At 46.6% G+C, this 26573-nt stretch overlaps 1 protein-coding gene across 3 annotated transcripts in view; it reads left to right on the forward strand.

The window, feature by feature from the left end:
• The first annotated feature begins 18649 nt into the window (after positions 1 to 18649).
• ATRN (attractin) overlaps positions 18650 to 26573 on the forward strand; it is a 151863-nt gene continuing 143939 nt past the window's right edge. For all 3 annotated transcript variants that reach the window (XM_033511471.1, XM_033511472.1, XM_033511473.1), the window contains exon 1: positions 18650 to 18909. In XM_033511471.1, coding sequence (XP_033367362.1) covers positions 18665 to 18909 — 245 coding nt within the window. In that variant the 5' untranslated portion in view covers positions 18650 to 18664. The remainder of the gene's footprint in view (positions 18910 to 26573) is intronic.

Below are 26573 nucleotides of genomic sequence, written 5' to 3' on the forward strand. Positions count from 1 at the left end.
TGCAGAGCTCAGGCCAATTCAGCTGTTATGGCAGATGTATTGTGCTCCTGCCTTGCAGTAGCCAGCCTGTTTGCTGGAGTGGGAAATTGCTCGGAGCAGAAGACACTGCACCAAAAATCCTGCACTGGGGACCAAAGAATGACAAAGCTGCAAAGCCAGATCTCAAAGCCTGAGGTTTCTTGTTTGTTGTCCTGAAGTGTTTATGTGCCAGATCATAGAATCATCCAATCACAGGATGGTTTGGGTTAGGAGGGACCTTAAAATTCATTCAGCTCCACCCCGCTGCCATGGGCAGGGACACCTTCCACTGTACCAGGTTTTTCCAAGCCCCATCCAACCTGGCCTTGGGCACTGCTACTGATCCAGGGCAGCCACAGCTGCTCTGTGCACCCTGTGCCAGGGCCTCACCACCCTCACAGGAAAGAATCTGTCTGCATTCAACTAGAGCTGAGCCAAGAGCTGAGCTGGCTGAATGCTGGGAGTGGGGCAGGGAAATGAGGCACTTGGATGCAGAAGTGAGGTACTCAGATGCTCTGCTCTGGAAAGCCAAATCTGATTTCACTAAGCTTTACCCTTTCATTCCCTTCTTTTCCATCTATGTCAGAAAGAAACCAAATCCTATGTAACGAATTTTTACCTCGCCTCCCTATAGGACTTCCCATTCAGGAGCAGCTGAGTGCATTTTGGCTGCCAGAAGCTGTGGGGCTGTGAATGCAGTGAGAGCTGGTGCCTTCTCAAGGCTGTTTCCTGGTGGAAAAGGCTTTGTTCCCAGTAGTTCATGCACTTGGTTTAAAGGTTGCACAAAAAAATCCTGCAAAGGGAAACTGTTGGAACTTATCTGTGGCTGGGGTCAGCTGGGGAAGAGTAAGTGCAAGGCACAGAGGGGACAATCTCCTGCATGCAAAATGGGGGGTTTCTGGATTCTGGGGGGTTTCCTGACGTGCTGTAGCCTGGCTTTTGAAAGCTGGAAAGGAAAGAAGATTGCTGGGGCTATGGGAAGCTGGTGCTAGCTGGAGTGGACTGCAGTGTGTTCCTGCTATTATCAGGGAGCTGTGATCTATAAGGGGTAATCAGGAGGTGACAGGGAAGTACAGGGCTTTATCCTGTGTTTGCAAGACCTCTGTCATCTGAGAGGTGGGTGCCAAAAGTAGATTTATAAGATAAGTCATGGGACTGTGATGCATTGTGCCAAGGGCAAGTGAGCTGCAGCCTTCATAAAAAAATCATGGAATGGTTTGGGTTGGAAAGGATTTTAAAGGCCATCCAGCTCTGCTGCCCTGCCGTGAGCAGGGACACCTTCCACTAGAACATGTTGCTCCAAGCCCTGTCCAGCCTGGCCTTGGACTGTCCCAGGGATCCAGGGGCAGCCACAGCTTCTCTAGACAACCTGTGCAAGGGCCTCATCATCCTCATAGTAAAGAACTTCTTTCTAATATTTAACCTGTAAAAGCTACTTGTGGGTTTGATCCAGGCTTTTGGTGCAGAAACTAGCAATGCCAGTGAGATGAACAAGTCCTCTGCATAATTACAGAAGATGTGAGGGACAGAGAAGATGTCTGGGAGCATCTATGAATTCTGGGTTCTGGCAGAGCTCTGGGGATGCTCTCTGTGAATTTGCTCTCATGTAGCTCGGTTTAACTCAGCCATGAAGAAGCTGGAAAGCAGAGGATTTGATAGGCCAATTTCCATCCATCTGTAGGTTCTTAGTCCTGGTTCTGTCACCCTGTAGTGGAGACAGGCCAAAGTGAGGGTGACCTGAACTGTCTGGGATGAGCTATCCCAAATTGGTGGCCTGTGTAGAGCGGCTTAGGGCAGCACACACACAGGTCAGAGCACGCCAGGGGTGAGATTCTCAAGAGTCACATATTAGAAACTGGTCCTCTGATTTGCAGACCTACTGAGGAACCCCACTGGCACTGTGAAGAGTTTTTCCAATTAATATCTTGAGCTTTCCCAATAAGGTTTTTACCATGGCCTCATCGCTTGAAATGTTCAAGGGTAGGTTGGACGGGACCCTCAGTAACATGATCTAGTGAGTAGCATCCCTGCCCATGGGAGGGGATTAAACCATATGTTCTTTAACTCCCTTCCAACCAAAACCATCCTGTGATTCTATGGTTCTAAGTGGTTGGGACTTCTGCACCTGGTCATCTCCACTGATGCTGGTTCAGTGGTTTCTCCATGAAGTGCCCACCACTGTCTCCTATGTGGAGTTTGAGCTCATGTAACAGATCTCAGTCCTGGGTGACCGAGGCTAAAACAAGATAATTATCTCAGTGTCTACAAAGAGAGTTCACTTCCCTGAGAGCTCCTGGGTCACCCTCATCCACCCTCCTCCTGCCTTGCCTCTTCATCAGCCATCAGCACCTCCTAGGTAGACAGGTAACTTATTACCACCCACAAAGCAAATCCTCTAAAAACAGACAGTGGAACATTTAATCACCATCTTCACAGTGATTTTCATCCAAACACAAGACCAGTTACCCCCTCTAAGCTTTTCTAATCCTTTTTCTCTAATATGAGATACCAGGGTGAGGAAAGTAACACTAGCAGGCCCAGTTCTTGGATGAGGTGTTCCTCAAAAGTTTCTGCAACTTTTCTAGCCATCAACCAGGATTTTGTCATGCTCTGTGAGATTGGGCAGAAGAAGGTGAAGATATTTTCACACCAGGGAAAAAAATATAGAAATGAGAACGATACATTAACATCCCCCACAAAACAGCTTTAGAAGAAATCAAGGGCGCTGAGCAACCTGATCTAGTGAGCAGTATGGGGTTTGGAACTAGATCATAAAGGCCCATTGCATGATTTTCTGAAAAAACCCTTCTCCAGGGCAAGGGACACACCCTACAGTGGTGTCAGAAAGCACAGACCACAGCATGGTACCTGTAGGCAAATTAAGGAATTTGGGGTGTTAAAGCTGTGGCAAATAATGCAGAAAACAGGTTTCCCTCTGGATATTTGCTGTAAAATACTTCCTCTTTGCCTTTATTCTGACATTTTTATATGACAATGTAAAAATGATCATATTCAACAATGTTGTTCTGTTTATTTAAGTAACAACAACTGAGCTTGCAGGCATTTCCTGGAGAAAGCCTTCTGGTGAGGAGCTTTCATGTTTTAACTGCTCATTAATCCTGTGAACATCCTGCTTTGACACCATGGATATAGAGGCTGCTACACAATCATTGTTGAGACGATAATGTCATCACTTAATGTTAGGTTGTTATTTCTTAGCACTTAATTATGGCAAGGTGCTTGTTTTGTGTCATTAAAAATATTCCAGCATGAAAATTCCCATTCTTTACCCCCTGGTTCTCACTCATAATTCCTCTCATTGCAAGGTGAGTTATTTTCCCCTCATGCTCTTCACCCTTTATCTTGAGTTCTGTGTACAGGTGGATCACCTCTTTCTTGCTATTTTGCCCCAAAGGTAATCCATTCATTTCTAAGCAAAGGGAGAGTGAAAGAGTAATAAAAGTAAAATGGGGCTCATTGTGAAAAAGAGACACTTTGCGCAGTCATGAAGTTTCTGTGTGAGCTGGAGGGTTGAAAGGTGTTCTGAGGAGTTGGGTTATTTATGACACCTCTGTGAGAGCATGTTGGTACTCCTCCATCACTGCTGGGATCATCTTCCCAGCTCATCTCTCAAACACATTGCTCTTGTGATTCCATCCTTCCCCTGCAGTCTGAGCGCGCACCAAACAGCTCACCTTCTTTGCAACTGTCACTCCATTCTCCATATAGCTGCAGCCTTTTGCAGCCACCAGAATCTGACATTTTTGCCTGCCTTTTCTTTAAGCTGCTCCTCAATCTTGCCCATGCGCTGCTCCCCTCAGTGCCCGGAAGGTCACCTCTTGATGAAGTCTGCAAAAATCACAGCTCTTCAGTTCTGTGCTCACCATTCCTCTCACCTCCTTTGCTTAGGTCCTCCATTGGCCAAGTCCTTCCTGCTGCTCAGTTCTGAGGTTCCTACAGAAAGCATCTTCTGCTTTACCTGACATACTGCACACCAAACCTCTGATCTTGGCTGAGGCCCTGAAAATACATCTGTTATGTGTATGAGGATGTCTAACTCATGTTACAGGCTGGAGCCCCTCTCCTCTGGAGACAGACTGGGAGAGCTGGACGTGTCCAGCCTGGAGAAGAGAAGGCTCTGGGGAGACCTTTCAGCACATTCTATCATCTAAAGGGGCTCCAGAAAAGCTGGAGAGGGACCTTGGACAAGGGTCTGAAGTGACAGGACAAGGGGGAACAGCTTCATGTTGACAGAAGGCAGGGTTGGATGGGATATTGGGAAGAAATTCATCCCTGTGAGGATGGTGAGGCCCTGGCACAGGTTGCCCAGAGATGGTGTCCAGGTGCCCCTGCATCCCTGGAAGTGTTCAAAGCCAGGCTGGACAGGGCTTGGAGCACCCTGATCTAGTGGAAGGGAATTCCACCCATGGCAGGGAATTAGAATGAGATGATTCTGTGATTCTATGAACTACAGAAATCTACAGATTTTTTGACCTGCTATACATGTGTGTCTACATTGCAGCCCTGTGGTGTGAACTGTCTCCTGGGTCTTGAAAGGCTTTCCAAACACAACAGATAATTGGATCTCACTCACACTCATCTGCAGACCAAAGCATGGTACAGTTTTGATTTCTGGTTTCAAAGACAAAATTTGCTTTGAACGTTTTTACCCATCTTTCTTACAGGCCCCCTTAGAAGAACCAAAAGGCTGCAACAAGGTCTCCCTGGAGCGTCCTCTTCTTCAGGCTGAGCAATCCCAAGTCCCTTAGCCTTTCCTCATAGGACAGGTACCCCAGACTTGTGATCAATTCTCTACTAACTACAGAAAAAACCTCTGAAGAAGACATGATCACCATGATCATCATGATGGTTTGGAGTGAAAGGACACTTTCAGACAACCTCATCCAACCCCCTGCCATGGGCAGGGGCACTTCCACTAGATCAGGTTGCTTCAACCTGGCCTTCAACACTCCCATGGATGGGGCAGCCACAGCTTCTCTGGGTAGCCTGTATTAGTGCCTTACCTCCCTCACAGGAAGAATTTCCTCCTGAAATCTCATCTAAGCATCTTCCAATTGATGCCAGTTTCACAGGCCTATTGAGGTGAGTCCCACCCTTTGGGACAAGAGGCAATGCTATCCATAAAATATCAAGCAACCCGTAGTCCATGCAGCACCTCTGGTCTGGAGCAAGGATGGTGTTTGAGGCTCCAGAAAGGCCATCACCACTTATTCATTGCCAGAGCACAGTTCAGCCTTGCAAGGAATGCATTTTCTTGGCTCTCCCTGACTGCTCAGGACTTAGCCACAACGACTTCCTAATGCCAATCTCTGCACATCGTTAGCAAACATGTTTGCCATATCAGCAGCTGAGGCTGTTCCTTCAAGGTGGGTAATATTCCATGTGCTTATTAGTATATTTATCTGCCAGTACCAAAACACAAGCTGACTCACAGATTCCCAGATAACGCTTCTATCCAATGTTATTTCTAAAACACACAATCCTGTTATAAAAACACTCATTGCAGAAAAGCCCACTCTGTTTTCAGTTTGCATTCTCAAACACAGCAGCAGCCAGTTTTGTGTGCTCAGGGTATATCTTTTCAGCAGAGTCTGCACAAGACAGTTCCACTATTTCTAAACCAGCATTTATTGTTTTGGCACATGTCTCGTCATCTCCCAGTAGTTGTGAATCTGCACTTGCAGTTGTGCTGAACTGGGGGTGTTTTTTTTTTCCCATTCCTTTGCCTCCCACCTTTCCTCCTTGTCTGTCTTTGTTCAGACTGGACACACAGACAATCATGCTGAGGAGAGCTCAAAGCAGTGGAGGAAATGTCAAAAATCTTTTCTGTATTTATTTTGTAGACCATAATATTTTACATTTAAACCACATTTATTTAAACTGGAAAAAAAATTAAATCCAGCTCCCCAGACCTTTCTGGATTATAATGAAAAACTGTTTCCTCCCAAGGGATTCCACAGCAGTCTCCTCCTTGAGCCAAATGTTCTGCTTCCTTGAACAGCTGCACAGGGCTCAAATTGAAGTAGCCACCACCCCAAATGTGCCACAGGGCCAAGCTTTTCCAGCACAACCTGGGAGCCCAGAGATGTGAGACCCTCTGGGACTGTGAATGGGGTAGGAGTGCAGTCTGCACCCAAGGCAACAGGATGGAACCAAAATACAAGAAGTCAGCCTCTGTTGCAGTGTGTTTCTTGTTAATGGTATGTTTGGTTATTACCTAAGTTGATGGTTTGGTCCAAATGAGACCCTCCCACGACATGTTGTCAATCTACCCTGAATCTCCTGTCAATCTGCCTTAGGCCCACCGCATGCTTGGAATTCCTCTTTGGAAATTCCTTAAGCCTCGACGTTTGATTAGTCCATGTGACCCAACTTTCCCCCCCTACCTCCCTCATTGGATGATGATTTTGTAAACCCTGCCTTTTACCCTCCCCAGGATATCTCTGATTAGCTGATGCTTTGTACCCTCCCTTTGAACCACCTCCCTATTTCAGCTGCTGCACGCTCACATTTTCTGTCTTTTGCCCCCAAGATTCCCCAGAGCAATAAATCCTCTGTTATCCCATGCAAAAGGCCTCCCTCTCGTCCTTGTCTCCTCAGAGCACAGACTGACAGCCAAAAGCCACAGAGCGAGTGCTCCAGTCACACCTGGGCTCATCCTGCTCCTGGGCTGTGACCCACTCCTGTGCAGGCCCAAGTGACAGAGCCAGATCAGCTCCGACGAGATGCGATAAGCTTCCATGAAGTGATGGTCCCTTATTGCCTCTGACTCCATGAACTGTCATAAATCCTACACAAAACAGTGGTATGGTAGCATCTGTTTCCTACTCTGTTCACTTCTCCCTTTCCTCACTAGCTCTCTGCCATTGCAACCCATTTTGCAATGACTCACCCAGTGGAGCAAAGGCTGCTGCAGGTCTGCTCCCAGCAGTTTATTCCTCCCCTCTGTGCTGCCCAAAAACCATGCCCTGGTGGTACTTCTGATGGAGTTACACTGTCTATACCAAGGGAGAAACAAAGATGCTTCCAAGGTTCTTTTACCCCTAGAATTGGTTTAATCCCCTATTAAGCCCTGTTAATATGTAGGCAGCTGTACTGCAGTTAAGCTACATGAAACTATTAATCTTGATTTCATGCTCAGAGGTGCTGACTAATCATGTATCTTCAAGACCCAAATATTTCTCCAAGGTGGTGTCTCGGTTCTTGAAGGTAGGAGCCTCCCTTGGGATGAAAGAATGTAGACCCCCTCCCCCCGAATTATTATAATTTTGAAATCAAGGGGCTTTCAGGCAGAGATCTGGGGATAGGAATAACAGTTCTTTACTAGTATAACCAGGCAAACAAACAAACAATAACTACAGCAATAACAAGAACACAGAACCAGGGACCCCGGGACAGCTTTCTCGGCTGAGATGGGATGGAGGAGAGGCTTTTGTTTGCACAAACCCCTCGGGCAGTCAGTCCTGGTGCTCCTGCAGGGCTCTGAGGAACAGTCAGCTGGAACAGCAGGGATGAGCTGAGATCCTGGGCCGGTGGCTGAGGTGGATCAGCAGCTCCGCGGTGGTGGCTGGCACTGCCACACGTCCCGGCAGGACAGGGGGTGCGAGGCCGCCAACAAAGAGGGGAGAAGGAGAAGAAGCAGCAGCTCCGTCTGGGTGATGGCGAAATTCCCTTCTCCCCACCGCAGCAGCTCCGCGCCCCCAAAAAAGAATGTCTCTCCCCGAAGCCGAAGAAAGCCAGCCAAAAACTGTCCCCACCCTCCTTTCCTGCCCCCTGCCCCCCCTGGGCCCGGCCACTCTTTGTCCTTTGTCGAGCACCCACTAAATACCCACAGTTAGGTTGTCCCCGCAACTAATAGGTAAAAATTCCACGGGCAAGCCAGAACAAAAAAAAGGCCACCTAACCCCCAACAGGTGGTTTGAGCTGCTTGGTGGAAGAGGAGATTTCTTTTAACTTCAATTTTTCTGTGATTCCACAGTTCTGCTTTCTTCATCCTCAAGAATTCACCCATGTAGTTTGTGTGTTCTCTGTAAGTCCATCCCCCTCTTTTAGGCATTTCCTACTCTTCAGTGCTATTCATGCAACCTCTAGTAAAATACCTGCTTCAACACTGTTATTATCCTGGGCTCTATTATCCCAATTATACTTTGGAAAGGTGTTTGGAGAACTGGTTCCAATGTAAAATCAGTAACCCTTTACTGGTTTTGCCTGTCACAATAGGAGGAAGCAAAATGTGTTGATATAATCTAAAACCCAAGTTGTTTGTGTGCTGTTTCAACAGGCTGCAGACCAGCCCATAGGGAAGTTCCCCTCTTCTTCAGCTGTAGGCACCAGTTTAACTACACATCCATCCCATCCCATGGAAGTCAGCCAGACCAGTAATTCTCCTAAGGGTGAGCCCATGTATCAAAGTACAAAGTGTAGTTTCATAAACTTTCTATAAATGTGAGGCTTTGTGTCGCCTTGAAAACTCAGCTTCTGAGCTTGCTAACATGGTTTTCTAAGGACTTTCCCAGGACAGGAACTGTAAACATAGATATGTGTACATTCTTTCTGTTACACATCTTGTGATGGGCATCTCTCATGGCCAGTGCAGTGAGAAAGTGTTATCCTGACCATCCCATCCCGGGCTGTGGGCAGAAACCTATAAATCCTGGGAGGAAAAATAAACTCTGCTCTTTCTTGCAGCACACCTCAACCTGTGTCTGCGTGATCTGTTCATCTTCAGCGGTAACAGCTTTGTATCCCAGAGATTCCATGGCTAAGGAAACTAATTTAGCAAACAGGGTTTGCATATGTTCTGCCAACAGTCCCCAGCCAGGTATTGAGTTGATTTAAACCAGCATAAATTCATCCAGGAAAGCCAGCAGCCATCCAGGTCACTATTAGCGTTGAATGTTTCTGCTCCAGTAGTACTGCTACATAGAGAATCATAGAATCACTATGAATTTGAATTGGAAGGGTCCTTAAAGACCATCTCATTCCACCTCCTGCCATGGGCAGGGTCACCTTCCACTAGACCAGGTTGCTCCAAGCCCCATCTAACCGGGCCTTGAACACTTCCAAGGATGAGGCAGCGAAAACTTCTGTGTGCAATTTCTTCCTAATATCCCATCTAACATGCTCTATGGCAGTGGGAATCAGTTCCCCTTTTTCTGTTACTCCAGGCCATTTTTCAAAGTCCACTCCAACTCTCTTGGAGCCCCTTTATTCACAAAATATTTGGAATTGGTCAGCCTTCTCATCTCCAGGATGAACAATCCCAACTCTCTCAGCCTGTCTCCAGAGCAGAGGTGAAGTACTATACTATGAAAAAGAACCAGCTCCCCTGTAGCAGATATTCGACTGGTATGAAGCTGGAGCTCCTTTCAGGCAAACTCTTCCAGAGCTGGGCAGGCAATGCTCCAAATCCTAGAGCTTTATGGTACTGGTGTGCTGTGCAATTTGCAAGACATCTCGAGGGTGAGATATATGAAATGCAAGACAGCATAATGTAATGTAATTCCCATTCCTCAGCCATGAACACATAGATTCAGTGCACTTCTGCTACAACAGCCTCTAGCATAAGTCTGGCTGTGAGCAAGCAAGGTGCAAGAAACTTCAGGGGCATCACCACTGAGGGGTTTGTATAAAAACAAAGCAGTGTGCAACTGATGGAGTAGAGCCTAAGTGTTACATTCAGGTATTTCTCTTCTTGTAAATGTCAGGATGAGAGTATTTATGCTTTCATAGAATAACAGAGTCATTAAGACTGGAAAAGTGCTCCAAGACCATTGAATCCAACTGCTACCTCAGCAATGTCAGGGCCACCACTAACCCATGTCCCCAGGTGCCACATACACGTCTTAAATCTCTCCAGGGATTGACACTCTACCTCTGCCCTGGGCAGTGGTACAACAGGCTGGATAACCCTTTCCATAAAGAAAATTTTCCTAATACCCAACCAGAGTCTCTCCTGGCACAACTTGAGGTCACTTTTTCTTGTCCTGTCACTTGTTATTTGGGAGAGGAGCCCAAGCCCCACCTGGCTGCCCCCTCCTGTCAGGGAGTTGCAGAGAGTGAGAAGGTTCCCCCTGAGCCTCCTTTTGCGCAGGCTGAGCACCAACAGCTTCCTCAGCTGCTCCACATTTGACTTGCTCCAGACCCTTCCCTAGTTCTATTCCCTTTTCTGGATGTGCTTTCAGATTCTGTAACTTTTTGATGGTTTCTCTTTTCTATAGCATAGCTCCTTCCAGTCCTGCTTGAGAGCTAACGGAGAGCTGGTAGACCAACAGCACAGCACAGCACTGAAAGGCCACCAGCCCAAGCTCCATGGAGCTGGAGATGTGAAGCCCTGAGGCTGTTTTTGTTGGGAACACAGGAGTCAACCATAGAAAAGACTTTGCACTGACTGGCTTTTTAACAGCATGTTTTCACTACAGCCACATCAGCTCTTTGTGAGGAGTGGCTCTCCTGACACATGCTGTCTTGTTAGCTTCAGCCAATAGGCAGATGCCCAAACAACCTCAGCCAGCTCTGCTTCATCCCCTGGCAAAAAGCAGGTGTATATTTCAGCAGAGATTTTTGACAGGGAGTCACCTGGAGCCCAAGGTTGGTGTCTCCTGCCACTGCTGTTTCCCTGGCTGTAGCCAGGAAAGGTGGTTAAGGCTTCAAGCCGCTGAGAAAATGGAGCTCAGTATCTTCTCCCAGAGAGTGAATACCATTCCAAACATCTCTCCCAAGAGCTGGAAGGAAGCAACTTGATATGTGAACCAGAGGGAGGAGAGAGAGAATTGAGAGGAATTGTACCTAGCAGAGGCTGGACATTGTGCAGGGTCTGTGCTGCAGCTGGAAACACACCTGCATCCCTAAAGCGGTGCCTGACCTCCCCATAGTCCCTCTTGAGAGGAATGACGGGTTTGTCTTTACAAACAAGCAGTGGGTCTGCTGATAAAATGCAACTATCACTGAGAGACAACAGAAACAATAGGATAGATTCCTCTGAAAGATGAAAGAGGCACTGAAAGAGCACCATGAATTCCTCAAGAGTTAAGAATTAAGAAGGGATTATGCATTGGGGGTGGGGGGGGAAGGTACCCCAGGTATCAGGTGTTCCGGGAAGCCTGTACCTCTCAAGTACCTTTATGGGGAAAGAGAGAAGGGACAAGCGGCCGGGAATTAGGATAAAAAGGAGGCTGTGCCCTCCAAAAATTTGAGAGACCCCAGGGGAATGCCCCATGGCCTCTCCCTTTATTTGAATATAGTAAAAGGATTCCTCTATCCCCTTTTTGGACATCAACCTCTGGTGTTCGTGGATTAATTTTCCTGGCACTCTGATGGGGCCATGCCTATTCCCAGGAAGTAAAAACTGCCAAGGGGATGGCGGTACCAAGGGCAGACTGTGAAGGTGTTTCCACCCCAGATATGTGAGTCAGCCGGTGCTAGGCTGCATGTCAAGGGCAGCAATCACACTTCCTTGTAGCTGCGTTGGTGAGGGCTGGGCAGCACTGCCAGGAGAAAGGGCTGAGGCAAGGAAGTGTTGCGCTTCTGGAGCCTCTGCAAAGGAGTTGGGAAAGAGGAGAGGATGGGGAGGTACAGAATGCAATAGCATTTCCTTCTCTTCCCCCTCTTCCTTGTTCTTTAAATCTCTCTAGGGAAAGTGAGACCTCCTCAAACGTATGAGGCACCATCTATCTGCCTGTCTGCACCCTTGGGATGGTGTTAGCAGGGTGAGTCTTGCACCCATTGTGGGGCTGCCAGGGCTCTTGCTCTGCCAAACCACCATGGGCACCAGCTGCTCCCTCAGTCCTGACATCAGAGCAGGGATTTGCTGAGGTCAGACATCTTCCAGGGCCCTGCACATAACCCAAGTCCACACAAGGTTTTCACAGTTAGATATTTGCAAAAATTCTTCCCTGTAAGGGTGGTGAGACCCTAGTACAGGCCGCCCAGAGAAGCTATCTGTGCCATCCCTGGGAATGTTCAAGGCCAGGCTGGACAGGGGTTGGAACAATCTGGTCCATTGGCCCCAGCCATGGCAGGGGGTGGAACAAGATGGTCTTTAACGTCCCCTTTCAACCTAAACCATTCTGGGATTTTACAATAAGACCACGTGGCAGTTTTTCTGTGTAGAGTTGCCTCACACACATCCACAGGAAAAAAACAAGCTTCTTGAGTGAATACATTTTGGTCTGGGCATGATTGTGTTTGGATTCAGACTTTACTGGTGAAGTCTGAAGTCAGAGGTGAAGCACTCAAAGGTGAAGGAAAGAGGAATTTTGGGGAAAATGGAAGGACCTTCAACAGAAGAGACAGGGTGCAAGGTGCTGAGGATTTGGGAATGTGGGCAGAGGTTGTAATGGGTGGAAACAGCAGGCTGGGTGAGGAGTAGAAAAAGTGGTGATGCTGGGTTATAAGAAAATTGAGAAGAGTTGATTCCAGGCCCGTGGCTAGGGAGTTATTTCTGAAGTTCAGGATCACTGTGAGCTCATTTCAACAGCAGATAAAAAGCCTGCACAATGCAGCATTATGCTTATGATTTTATGTGATTTTTGACCTCTGATATCACCATGACTTGATCCATTTTGATAAACATACCATTGAACCAGCCTCCTAGGGCACATCCACTGTTTACATGTCTGTGATACCCAGCTCAGCCATGACTCAGCCATCAGCAATGATGTTCCGACTTTATTAGTATCAACGTAAATCTTCTTAATGCAGACATAATTTCACCCCAGAGGCCAATTCATTAATTAGCATGTCCGTCTATCCTGTCATTGGGCATATGAAGTGGGTAGTAACTTGGCTTATATACAGAGCAAATATGTGCTGATTAAATATGGATTCAGCTACACACATAAGGACAACAGATGGGGCCATAAATGTTTGGCAGCCAGAGTGAACAGAGGTGAGTGTAACTCCTCATTCCAGACCTAATTCAGTGGTGGTATACTTGCTTGTTGTACTTACTTGTTTATAGTTGTCTAAAATCAATGTCCTTGGAAATGGTTGCTGATTTGGTTGTTTATTTCACACACTGCATAAAGTTGTGTGAATCACAGAATGTCATGGATAGAGTTGCCTGTGTGGGAAAGGATCCACAAGGATCTCCGAATCCAACTCCTGGCTCTGCACAGGACACCCCAACAATCCCACCCTGAGCCTGCCAGCATTGTCCAAATGCTCCTGGAGCTCTGGCAGTGCTGGGGCCACCACAAACCCTGGGGAGCCTGTTCAACCACCCTCTGGGGGAAGAGACTTTTCCTAATATTCACCTAAACCTTCCGTGACACGGCTTCAGCCGTTCCCTTTGGTCCTGTCCCTGGTCACCAGAGAGCAGAGATCAGTCACTGAAGTGTTGCTCTGATGATGTTATGTTTTCAGTTGTGATACACAGGGCTCTTCCATCCCTCAAGGCAATCCCCTCCCTCTGTGCAGTCTGCAGAAACACCATTGTCCTGCTCTTGCATTGTCCTTTTTGTTGCCAGGAAAGGGTGTTTTAACCTTTCTAGTACATCTGTTATGAAATATTTTTGGTTTTTTATATAAAAATAGCCCAGTCAAGGCTAACCTAACTCCCCTCCTTCCAAATGATATTCCATGTCAGCAAACTGCCTGTGAATAAAAACCAAAAAACCAACCAACCAACCAAACCCCCCAAAAAACCAAAACAAACAAACCAAACCAACCAACCAAAAACCCCAAAACCCCAAACCCTAAAAATGAAAAAACAAAACAAAACAAAAACCCCAAAACAGTTTTGAACATTTTTTACATGTTAAAATGAAACAGATTAAAGTTAATATAACAATAATTGTGTCCTGCAGCTAATATTTGATGCAGTCAGTGCCAAGGAGGGCAGTGTGATCACTAACACGGTTAGGAAAGGATTTCTCTTGTGCAACACTCACAGATGTTACTCTTCTCCCAAGTATTTGAGACTGGCCATAGGCAGCTGATGTACACTCTGTTAGCTGGGGTGTTGGTTTATTGTGATGTCAGAACTCTGTTCTGTCTACTGGATGATCCTTCTTAACTTTTTTTAAGTGATTTAAAGTTTGCTTGATAAAAAACAACCATCAATCACTGCACAGGTCTAATAATTCCATTTATCTGGTAGAAAACCTTTTGATTCCCCAACTGCAAAAACCTTTTGAATTGCTAATTTCTCAGGTTGCCCAGGGAAATTGTGGCTGCTCTATCCCAGGAAGCGTTCAAGGCTAGGTTGGACAGGACTTGGAGGAATCTGCTCTACAGGGTGGTTTCCCTGCCCAGATGATTCTGGGATTCTATGACTCTTAAGGAACTACTTTTGGGAAGAGGGTGAGGTGAGATCCAAGGATGAATGGCATCTTGGCCACCTAACTGGATAAAAATCCACATAAACTGTTGAGCACAGAAGCAGTTCGCTAAGTCTGACACCAATGAAGAGAAATTCAGCTGATATCTATGATGGGAACAATTCCTCCACGTTTATTTGCACCCTTACCCAATTTTTTTACTTTCTGTCTTTTATGCAACAGTGAACTATGCTTGGCAAGAAAGAGGGAAGCAGATGTTGTGAAAATATAAGTACTGTTATCACAGATAACTGCAAGTGAACACAAACAGATGGGAGGAGAGACAAAGCGGAGGACAGGGGTAATATTTGACAGTAGACACCAACCCCAGTCCTGAGCTGGCTATATCTGGCTAATCCATGCGGTGTTTTAGATCCATGTAAGAAACACTTCCACTGGTTGGAACATTTTGGCATCACTTTGTGCTGGCAGTACCTGTGTGACTGTGTTGGGTTTGGGTGACAAGGCTTTGATATGGGGATGTCTCTCCTGTGTCTCTCCTCTCCTGTGAGGAGGTGCTGGAGCTTCTCTCCATGTCTGATGGAGCCATGAAGGGCATGGGGGTGCAGAGATCCATCTGCAGCTCATGGACACCCCATGCCAGAGCATGGGGATGCCTGAAGGAGGCTGTGACCCCGTGGGAAGCCTGCACTGGAGCAGGGGGAGAGTGAGAATTCAGCCTAGAGGAGGAAGGAGCAGCAGAGACAATGTGTGATGGACTGACAACAGCCCCATTCCCTATCCCCCTGCACCACTTGGAAGGGGGAGGGAGAGAATCCTGAGGGAAATTGAACCTGGGAAGAAAGGAGGGACAAGGGGAAAGTGATTTAAGATTTGAGTTTACTTCTCATTACACCACTCTGATTTGACTGGTAATTAATTAAACTGATTTCCTCAATCTCTTTTGCCCATGACAGTAGCTGGTGACTGATCTCTCCCTGCCCTTATCTCAACAATGAGCCTTTCATTGTATTTTATTTCCCTGCCCAGCTGAAGAGGGGAGTGAGAGCAGTTTTAGGAGGCACCTGGTGTCCCGCCAGGGTCACCCCACCACAGTGACAATCCAGGGAACAGTGTCTATATCCTGAGCTGGCTGACTCTCAGAGCCAGACTGGCTTTTCTGGCAGCACCTTGGGAAATGGCTGGGTCTCTGAATCCACCTGTTCAGGGCATGCTGGGAGTTGGCCATGTCCCAGGTATGTAGAAATGGCCTCTCTGTGCCTCCATTTCTGTACAGCCTACAAGGGATTTGCAACCTATTTCTCATCACTTACACCTTTTTGGTTTTATGTTGCCTTTGAATACCACGTTAGCCCAGCCTAGCAGTTTTAAACTAAACCAAAGATTTCATCCTCCTTCTTGAGGCCTCAAGTAGAAAAAGCAGAATCTCTGAGCAATGGTTTCGCTAAAGATAATTGACTGACAAGAAAAAACTAACCACTCTTTAGGATGTTTTCTTTCCTATCTGCTCAACACCCTTCGTTATCCTAGTAACTCACACAGAAATCACTAAGGCTCCCCCGAGAACCTCCCTCAGACAGGTAGGTAACATCTGAATTTCTAAACACAAATGAACTATTTAAATATGGTGAGTTGGCTATTTCCACCCAGTCTGCCATGTGTCTATGCATTGCTGCACCTAAATCCTGGTCACTCTTTCAAAGGGAAAGATGTGAATAGTATCTTTTACCCTTTTTCTCTCTTTTAATAATAAATTATCAACTGTTGACATCTTTCCTCACTCAAAACAATTTGTGTAAGTCCAGACACAACCATATTCCTGGAGACAGACCAAAGGTAAGTTAGCCAAGAACTCCAAACACTGTTAACTTTCACAGGTCTTTTTCACTCTGCTGAAAATGAAAGGTCTGACATTTTTACCCTTCCTGTGGCAAAGGACATCCTTGCTGTGTGTCCAACAGAGTTTGCTGCTTTGCCCACAAATTCAGAAGAGGATGACTTAACTTTTTTACTCTTCCTTGTTCCGGCCTTTGCTGTTGGTATAGATACATATTATATCATTGGCTTTTCGCAAATATTAAAATGAATGTTATATGTATAATGTTGGAAAACTTTGTTGTATTAATATAGTTTCTTTTATTTCTGTTATTGGTAAAACTTAGAAATAGCGGTGTAATACATGTATACATATATATATTTTTGGCTGTAGCATGGTATTAAAATATAGACTGCTTTTGTTCATATAACCCAGAGACTGAAAAGCTAGTCAGAACCCCTCCTCCCCTCCCTCCCCCCACCCCCCATTCTTAGATTATTTTATCCTAAAGAAGACGGCAGTGACCAGAGCTCCAAGGGAGGAATTTATTGAACCTCTGTTATTGGGGAATGTGAGACTCAACGAAGCCAGGATTGCTCTATTGGGGAGGGGGGAGCTGAAGCTAAACAAAGGAATATCTAAAACTTAAGAGGAATGTTTGAATCATGCATAAGCGTTTATGAATATCCAAGAGATTTCTGTTTTTAAGGGACAATCCTTTGTTAGTAAGGGGTGCTCTTGGCTGAATGCTGAGGCACCTGGCCATATTTGTTTATTTTGTTTTATTTTTCTGTCTCCTAATTGTCCTTCTATTAAACTTTTAAAATTTTATATTAAAAAATGTGGACCTCATTTTTCACACTGCTACAAATTAAGGCCCATAAATCCTTGGAGATTGCTTGTCTTCCAGGGTAGGAGGGTATCCTTTTCTTCAGATTTTTTTTTTTATTTTTTTATTTTTTTTATTACACAATTAGAATCATAAAATCACAGAATGGTTTGAGTTGGAAGGGATCTTAAATCTCATCTCATTCCACCCCCTGTCATGGGCAGGGACACCTTCCACTGTCCCAGGCTGCTCCAAGTCCCGTCCAGCCTGGCCTTGGACTGTGCCAGAGATGGGGCAGCCACAGCTGCTCTGGGCAGCCTGTGCCAGAGCCTTACACCCTCACAGGGAATAATCTCTGCCCATATTGCTTCCTAGGTTGCTCAGAGCCCCATTCAGTCTCACCTTGAACACTTCCTTTCCCCTCCCCTTCAGCCTGGAGGTCTCCCCACACCTCAGCCCCACACTCACAGTGCGTGGGGTGGCTGGAGGGCATTCCCTAGGTAGGGGGGACACAACCACACCTCTGAGGGGACCTTTTTGTGTCACTTGGGGTACAGTGACACCCCGGGATACTGGTGGACACCCAGCCAACCCCTCTCCATTGTCCACGGTGGGCAGTGGAGCCCAGCACACGGCGTTGCTCCATCCCAGGGCAGTGCCCGTCTGGCACTGCTGGAGCACCTCCAGGGCTGGGGACTGTCCCAGGCTCCGCAATTCAGGATGGACATTGAGGGGCTGGAACATGCCCAGGGAAAGGAACAGAGTTGAGGAAGGCTCTGGAGCACCAAGAGCGGCTGGGAAGGGGCTCAGGCTGGAGCAAAGGAGGCTCAGGGGAATTTCTGACTCTGCACAAGTCCCTGGCAGGAGGGGACAGCCGGGGGGGATTTGGGATCTGCTCCCAGGAACAGGGACAGGAGGAGAGGGAACGGCCTCAGGCTGGCCCAGGGCAGGCTCAGCTTGGACATCAGCAGGAATTTCTTCCTGGAAAAGCATGGTCAGGTGTTGGAAGGGGCTGCCCAGGGAGGTGGTGGAGTCCCCACTCCTGGAGGTGTCCAAGGAATGGCTGGATGTGGCACTCGGTGTTCTGGGCTGTTTGACAAGGGCTGTGTGGGTGTGGTGGGGGGTCACAGGTTGGACTGGGTGATTCTGGAGGTGTTTCCCAACCCCAGTGATTCTGTGGTTAACTCCCATTAGCCTTCTTTTAACTGGGGCAGTGCTCGTGCTGTATCTGTGCCAGCTGCTGCTTCCTCACCTGTAATATTTAACTCATGGGGAGCAGTAAAGGGGCTTTAATTTTACAGCTCAATTTTAAATCGACTGATTTCCTGGGAAAGGCCATTTCACGGTTTAGGAACTGCCATGTGCTTTAAACTCTGCTTGTTAAACTTGCTGAGATGAGAAACTCACCCCTCAGCGAAGAGCTTTGCAGCTGTAGGACCTAACCAAGAACTGATTGCACTCTTTCTAAACCAGGCATTGCAATTAGTGGAACCATTTGACTCGGAGCCCGTCCTCGCCTCCCTGACCCGCCCCTCCCCGCCGCCATGGCCGCGCGAGTGACGTCACTGTCCCGCCCTCTCAGTTCCCCCCCCACTCGCGGCCACCGTAGCGGGACCGGCGGAGGCCCCGCGGCGGCCGATGGTCCGCGTTGTGCCGCCGCCCCCCGCCCGCCCCGCTCCCACCCGGCAGCGGCCGCAGATGGCGCGGCGGGGACCGGGCAGGCGGGGCGGGAGGTCTCCGGCGCCGCCGCCGCCGCCGCTGCTGGCGCTGCTGCTGTTGTTGGTGCTGGGCCCCGCCGCCGCCGCCGGCGAGGAGGTGGCGGTGTCCAAGGAATGCGACAAGCCGTGCGCCAACGGCGGGCGGTGCCAGCCGGGCACCGGGCAGTGCGAGTGCCAGCCTGGCTGGGTGGGCGATCAGTGCCAGCACTGCGGGGGGCGCTTCAGGTGAGACCCCGCGGGGCGGGGGGACGGGGACGTGCAATGGCGCGGGGGTCGGTGCGCAGGGACGTTTGGGGTCGGTGTGGTCGGGGGTTGAGGGGCTCGTTCGGGGTCGTTTCGGGGTTCAGGGCTGGTTCAGGAGTGAGGGATTAGGTTTGGGGTACGGGGGGGAAAGGATGGTTCAGGGGTAGGAGATTGGTTTGCGTGAGGAGTTACTTTGGACCATGGGGTTCGGGCTGGTTCAGGGTACGGAGTGGAATGTGTAGCAGCCACATCAGGGATGGGGCTGAGGGACAGGGCAAGGGATAAAGGAGGGGACACGCACCGAGCAGTGGCTCGGTGGCCCGGGTCAGGTTGCCCAGAGAAGCACTTGAGGGAAATAGGGAGGTGGGTACGAGAAGCAGGTTTGGACACTCAAACAGGGTGGGAGGCTGCGGGACGTCCAGGGATAAGTGAGGGCAGTAGGGTCGTGGTGCGAGGGGAAAGGGTCGGCTGACAGTAAAGGTGAGGGGCGGGACCAGGTGAGGTTAAAGGTGAACGGCAGATGGAAGTGACACTAAAGGTGAGTGGCAGGTCAAAGGGATGGTGAGGGACGTTCAGGTGATGATAAAGGTCAGAGGCAGGTCCAAGTGATGATAAAGGTGAGGAACAGGTCTAGGTGATGGTAAGGATGCAGGTGTTAGGGCAGGATACGAGCATGTTGAGGGGACAATAGGGGCTGGGTCTCTAGGCAGTGATGGTGTGAGTGTGGGGCTGATTCAGGGGGATGTGGGTGTAAGGGGATGGGCAAGAGCCATGAAGGGGGACAAAAGGGATTTAGGTTCAGAAGAAGAGGCGGATGTGCAGAAATAGGCTCGAGGAGTGACAGCAGCATGGCTGTGATAGGGTGACAGTGTGGAAGGCTAGGTCTGGAGGTCCACAGCACAGGTAAGTGGTTGGGGTTTCCTGGGGGAGGTCTGGTAGCAATGGGATGTGGATGTTGAATGCCCCACTTGGTGAGTACAGGATGTTTCTAATGCAGAGAGGCACCTCTGAGAAGGCTGAATTTTTGGTGTTGGTTGGCTGGGGTTGCAAAGTTGTAACTGGCGATCAGTTGTGACTCTAAGGGGGCTGTATAGGAGCAGGGATGTGATTTTAGGGCACTGGAACAATGGGATGTCTGGGTATGATGGATTGCAGAGCCAGGAGAATGTTTGGTTTAAGTTTTAGTAGGCTGGACAGAAAGTAAGGCTAGAGGGAAGTTGGTAGGGGGCTATTTTTTTGGCAGCAGATTTAGGTTTGGGGACTGTATAAATGGAAGTCAAAGGATGGTGAGTGAATGGAGGTGGCTGTGTGTGTGGATGTGGCTGGAGGTGGAAGCAGATTGAGCTGTGAGGAGCAGGTGGACAGGAGGACAGTGTGGGTGTGGGGCCAGTTCCTGGGCGGGGAGAGGGCCTAATGTGGAGATGGGACTGGATCAGACTGAGAACAGGTTGGAGGAGAAGGGTGTGCAAGTTAGGGCTGGGTGGGGACACTAGAGGTGTTTGGTGGGGGGGGAAATAAGGAAGCTTCTCTTGGCAGATCAGCAGGTGCTGGTTTTGGTTAAAGGTTATTCCAGGAATGGTATGTGCAGGGGAGAGAAACAATATCCTTATGGGAGTAGCTGGCATTTGGGAGACTCATCTTTTGGAACTGTAATGCTGCTGGCTCTTGGGGAGGGACAGTGGGAATAGCAGCCTAGTGGAAAAAAGCTCCTGGGCTTGTGGGGAGGCAGACTGGGCAGTGGGAGGGGATTGAACAGGACAGAGGGTATTGGGAGAATCCTGCTGCTTCAGAGTTTTTGTGGGTTTTTTTTTGAGGAAAAAAGGGCTAAAGGAGGGCTCTGGGCAGAGGGATGGAACCTCTGACTGCGCTGGTTGAAGCCATGTGCAAATGACTGTGTGTGGGAATGAGGGGTGCCTGCACAGGATAGTGATTTTTTGGCTATATGATGATGGAAAGTGCATTTTGGCAGTGCTGGGACCAGTTCTTTTAGGGTTGGGTTCTGTGTGTGTCTGAAGTGTATCCCACTGGGTGAGAAAATGGAAATCTTCATGGGAATAGGCTGGGGATGCCCCTTGGCTTCTCTATTATGGCAGTAGTTTCTGTAAGATGGTTACCTACCTGCCTTGGATTTGTCAGCTGTGGCAGTGAGAAAGTCAGTGTGTGTGCCTGCATGCATTAGGTGAGTTCCCTGGCAGGGCTGATTCCTGCAAAAGAAGGAAATGTGAAAAGGAGTATTATCCTAGGCAGTAGCTGCTTTCTGGGGGAGCTACTGAAAGTACCAAGTACTCTTCAATGATGTTCCATATGGATTTGAGAGGAGGGTAACTGTCTGTATAACTTGAACTAATGTAAGAGAACTACTTTCATTTTTTTATTCATACTTTTTGACAGTCTGTAGATGAGTGTGTTTTGCAAACAGTTTGAGAAGGGTTTTGTATGGAAATGATTCCAGGCTAGGCAAACCCTTGAAGTTCACACCTGCCTTTTTAATATCTTTTTGCAACTGTCGTGATAAGCATTTTCTTTTAGCTGTGAGGGAGCTTTAAGGAATAGCCTCATACGTGTTACTTTCTTGGAGAAACTTAGGATATTTGTCATTTTAAGGGGACTGTATTTGAGAGGCTTCTTTTACGAATGGTAATGCCAAATAAAAAAAAAAAAAGAATTCGTATATATTCACTGCTAATAGAACCTCATCTTTTTAACCTTTTGATAAATCATCTTTTTTCTTTCTCACATATAATTCTAGTCTAAAATTTTGCCTGAAAAAACACAGTACATGTTTTTCTCTGTAGGTGGTTTATTTGTCTGTTTATTAAGGAGTTTAAGTTTCTGGTAGTGTTTTTAAAGTTGGAGCTCTGAGAAGTGCAGACAAACAATGTTCAGAGTTTTGCAGTCAGGTGTCTTCTTTCATATGCTTTGGGTTTGCTCTGTCTCCTGTCAGAATTGGCTCTGCAGGAGGTTTTGTCTTTGGTCCACGGTTGTCAAGAATTTGTCTTTAAAGGACTTAATGTGTTATTAGATGCTGTAGGTATGAATGGGAAGTAGAAGAGCAGGTGAAAATTATTTTCTATGTGCAGCCTATTCCATGTGCTTATCTACTGGACTGAGAGATGTAATTAAATTTGGCATGTTAATCGCCTTGTCTTATCTAGATGTATATGATGACTCTATTTGTGGCCTTGACTGTTTTGATTTACATTGTAAAGATACACCTTGTGCTTCAGTAAGCTGCTAATCTCTCACATCTTGTGTTCACAGTGAAGGATGAACATTGTAGCATTGAGTTGCAATCTGTTAATGCTCTGTTTCCCATTTTCCCTGGGAAATCTTTTTTTTAGACTGCAGTTAGATGTATGAGCAACACACCTCAGGTCAGTGGTGCTCTTCAGAGCTAGAAGGCTGATTTAGGAAGGACTTCAGGTGCCTTTTTTTGAAGATGTGGAACCAGCTGCTTTAGTTGTTCAAAGATAAACATCTTGGTGTTAACGAAGCCGAAGTAGAAAACACAGAATGTGCCTGATGTGCTTGTGTCTTCTGTTTCAGTACAAACCTCCAGAGGGCTCTGGGCTGGCTGGAGGCTGCTGTGGGCTTCGAGCTGCTATGATATGGGCAGGAGAGGAGCTACTGGTGGGAGGGATGAGAAATTCCTCAGTCACAAAGCTGCAGCAGCATCCTGAAATAACATTTGGAGCAGTGGGAGCTTGGGAGCTCAGACCTTGAGAGTGAAATTGGCAGCACTGATTATTGTACAATCAAGAAAATGCTGCACACTTAGTTAACAGACTCTTTAGAGCACTATCTGCAGCTCAGTGACACCACCTCTCATCCTGCCTAAACTGCGTTATCAGCCAGCTGCCTAATTAGCAGATGGAATTAAGGTTGGAAAAGCACTCTAAGATCATTGAGTCCAGCCGCTCTCCAGCACTGCCAAGACCACCACTAACCACATCCACATGTTTTCGAACACTTCCAGGGATGGGAGCTCAGTTACTTTCCTGAGCAGTCTGTTCCAGTGCCTGGCCAGCCTTCCCATGAAGACATTTTCCCCCAGTATCCAGTCTAACACCCCACCACAAGTGCAACTTGAGGCCATTTCCTCTTGGTCCTGTCTCATATTTCCTGGGAGTAGAGCCTGACTCCCCCTGGCTGCACCTGCCTGTCAGGGAGTTTTAGAGAGTAAGAATGAGCTTTTCTCGTTCTAGCCCCCTGAGTTTTTTCCAGGCTGAGCAACCCCAGCTCCTTTAGCCACTCCTCACCAGACAAGGCAGGTAAAGCACAGGGCAAGAAATGACCTCTGGTTCACATAGATTTATTGTCCTGAGATTGTAAAGGGTTGAATTAACAAATTCAGGATAATAATTGACTTCTTGAACAGTCAGTGTATGTGGATTGTGTGTGTAGGCTCAGTGATGGGCAGTTTATTTTGACTGTATAATTAAATACCAAATGATTCCAGGGATATGGATTTTGTGTGTAAAGGCACTGGTGCTCCATTCATGGTAATACTATTTTTGTGGTGGGAGATAGCAAATGCTAAGCAGGACTTGCCCATGCAACCTGACAGTTGGAGAGAAAAAAAGAGATTAGAGTATATCCTTTAAATTTCCCTTTTAGTAATATAATGGGAGCAGTTATGTGTTGCTGATTAAATGTAATGAAGGGCTTGGTGGTAATAGAGTGTCCTTGGCCAAAGAATACTACAGTGAAGAGGAATTTTCTCTCAAGATTTGTGTAAATCACAACCTGAGAGAGTTGTGAGCTGGAAAAGAACTATCACAATTCTCTTTGTTAAATTAATAGGAACTTTTGGTCAAAAGCTTAAATACAAACTATTGTCTTTAAAAAGCTACCTGAGGCAGTTTGCACATTTAGGAAGCTCAGGAAGCTGCTTAATAGATCCAAGGATGTTGGCAATTCGAATCAAATCAGTTTAAGTGCTCAAATTACATCTGAGGGCTACATTTGTACCTGATCCCCATTCTGTTTCTCCGTTTTCATTAGGATATTATTGTGCATTAAAATAATTTTCTCTTCTATACTGCTTAATGAAAGGCTCGCTCAAACACTGCACTGGTAAAAAAGAATACTACAGCTATTCAAGTAGGAAATACTTAAACAACATCAATTTTAATGTATACACTGAGAAAAAAATAACAATTATATGCTTTTATTTAGCTCTTGGAGGTATGTGTGGATATCTTCATGCATGCATATCTATATTTCTGTCTATCCATACATGTATATAATATATACATGTATGATATATAATTATTATATATTTTGTGGCTTGGAGCAACCTGGTCTAGTGGAAGGTGTCCCTGCCCATTGCAGGGGCATGTGACTAGATGGTCTTCAAGGTCCTTTCCCACCTAAACCATTCCATGATTTTAAATAAATAATCCATTCACTGAGAAACTCATGGCTAATATTTAATCTGAATTCTGTATTATTGCTCCTCTCACTGTTTTATTGGACGATCTGGGGTTAGGGTTCTTAAACAGCTAGGGCTCTTTTAAGAACAAAACTTCGCCTGTGAAATAATTCAGTGTTTTTGAAGTACCTGAGCTTTTTTGCAGTTTTTACTGTGTACTAAGTGAGCAGCATAAATATTTGACTTGAGGGAGGTTTTGTTAATGTTTGCGATAAGTTCACTGCTTATTTTCAGTCTGCTTTATAGTAAGGTGGCAGTAGTGGAAAATTCAGAGCAGTCAGACAAAACAGCTCATGCTGGATACTCCCCATCATCTCTGCTTCACACACATCCAGTGCCTTCCGTATTGGAGCTTTAGTTGTTGGAATTACTGAACACTTCGTGTGTGAGAGAGAGGAGTAAGTCCTGTCCTGTTCCTGTCTTCCTGCTGAGCAGTCTGAGCACGAGACCTCCTGGAACAAAGCAGATAAAGGATAACATTCCTCTGCCTGCCAAATCCAGGAACGTATCACTGACTTAGACTTACAAACACGTCCTTATGTGCAGTGGTCACCATTTCTGTCTCATTTCTCTGTTTCTGTAAGTATCAGGGAATACCAGCCTGAGTTCCTTAGCAAAATATTCCCAGCAAGTAGGAGTTTTTAAATCACATCTTCTAAAGCATAATGAAAAACCAGAGTAAAACAGGCAGAAGATGGAGTTCAGAATGATGTGATTTTGTAAGTGGTTTTGGGGGAGGAGGGAGGTGCTCCAAACTGGAATTCACTGTAAGGAGGACCACAGCAGTTTTATGCCAGTGCTTTGTTCTTGCACAGCCATGTGCTCACACCTGCCCATTAAACTACTGCAGCATCTTGGAAGCAGCGCTGGAATATGTGATAATCAGTTTTATAGCAGTGAACAGAGATGCTAATTTGCTTTTGTGCACAGTTTTGAATGAAATACTCATTTAGTCACCGAAACACTGGAGCAGTAATGATGTTTGCTTTTTGTTCCCTGCTTTTGTTCCCTTGCTTTGTTTATGGCTGATCCTCACACAAGTTCCTTCAGATCTACTTGAGACTGTCACTTTTCCTCCCTTTGCTTAAAATAAATATTTATTTGATGGAGAGGCAGGTTGCTTGCCAAGGTTTTGGGGGATGTGTGCTGCATGCAGATGATTCCGGGCACAGTTTGGGCTTGAGGAATGTGAAATGCTTGGGATATTCAGAATGTAAAGGCTCTGTCGTTATTGCAGAGTTGTGACATCATTAGGGTTGTTAAGAGCCCTTTACTGCACACAGAAGAAGCTTTATATGTAGCAATCTGATAATCTAAATTTGGGACACTGGCATAATGGGGGATATTGAGAATAATTTAAAGAAAATGGACTCTGTGTTTTGGGCTGATAACAAGCGTCTTAGAGCATCTTGCATGATGGAGAAGAATTTAAATGTTTTACTGATGAACTGTGCAATAGTTCTGCTAAAGAGGGGCAGCTGATCTCCAGAAAAGATTGTGAGAAGTAATTCTTGGACACCTCAGGGTCTGGAGAACATTCCTGGTCCTGGCTTTTCTTGGTAAAACAATTTTCCTGCAGTATCTCCAGATTCAGAATTTTCAGTTCCCTGGAAATGCAGAAGTGGAATTAAGCTGGTTTAGGGGATACCATGCTGAGAGAAGTGGTCTGGGCATTCCAACCAAGGGTTTTCCAGTGTGTAAACTACCTTTTATTCCCTGCCACGACTGCTGGGCTCAGAGCTGCAGAAGTGAAAGTGTAGCTGTACACAAATTCATCTCAGGTGTGCTCAGTGTGTGCTGCAAAAATTTAAATAGGGGGTTGTTGCTTCGTGTAGGTAGAGGGTGTTGCACATCCTCTTTGGGGTGAAAATTATCTGTAATGACCTTTACCATTAGACGGTGCTGCCTAGCTTTACAGAGATTTATCCAGGATGTACAAATATAGCTGTGAAAATCCCAGATTTTCTATTATTTGCCTTTACCCTCCATTTCCTGGTTTTCAGAAACCTTCTTTTTTTCCTTTGCTAGTTTCTGTAAGCTGAAAGGAAACAAAATAAGGAAAGCTGTGCTAGGAAAACACTCTTTGGAAGACTTTCTTATTAGTGTTTGTATTTGAAAATGTAATATCTGTCTCCGAGGTGGTGCTTGTCTACTCAAAGGATAAGAAGCTTGGCAAAGGTGAATTAGCATTTTTTGTAAACTTCTTTTTTTA

The sequence above is a fragment of the Parus major genome, unplaced genomic scaffold (genome assembly GCF_001522545.3).
Source record: "Parus major isolate Abel unplaced genomic scaffold, Parus_major1.1 Scaffold257, whole genome shotgun sequence".
NCBI classification, from domain to species: domain Eukaryota; kingdom Metazoa; phylum Chordata; class Aves; order Passeriformes; family Paridae; genus Parus; species Parus major.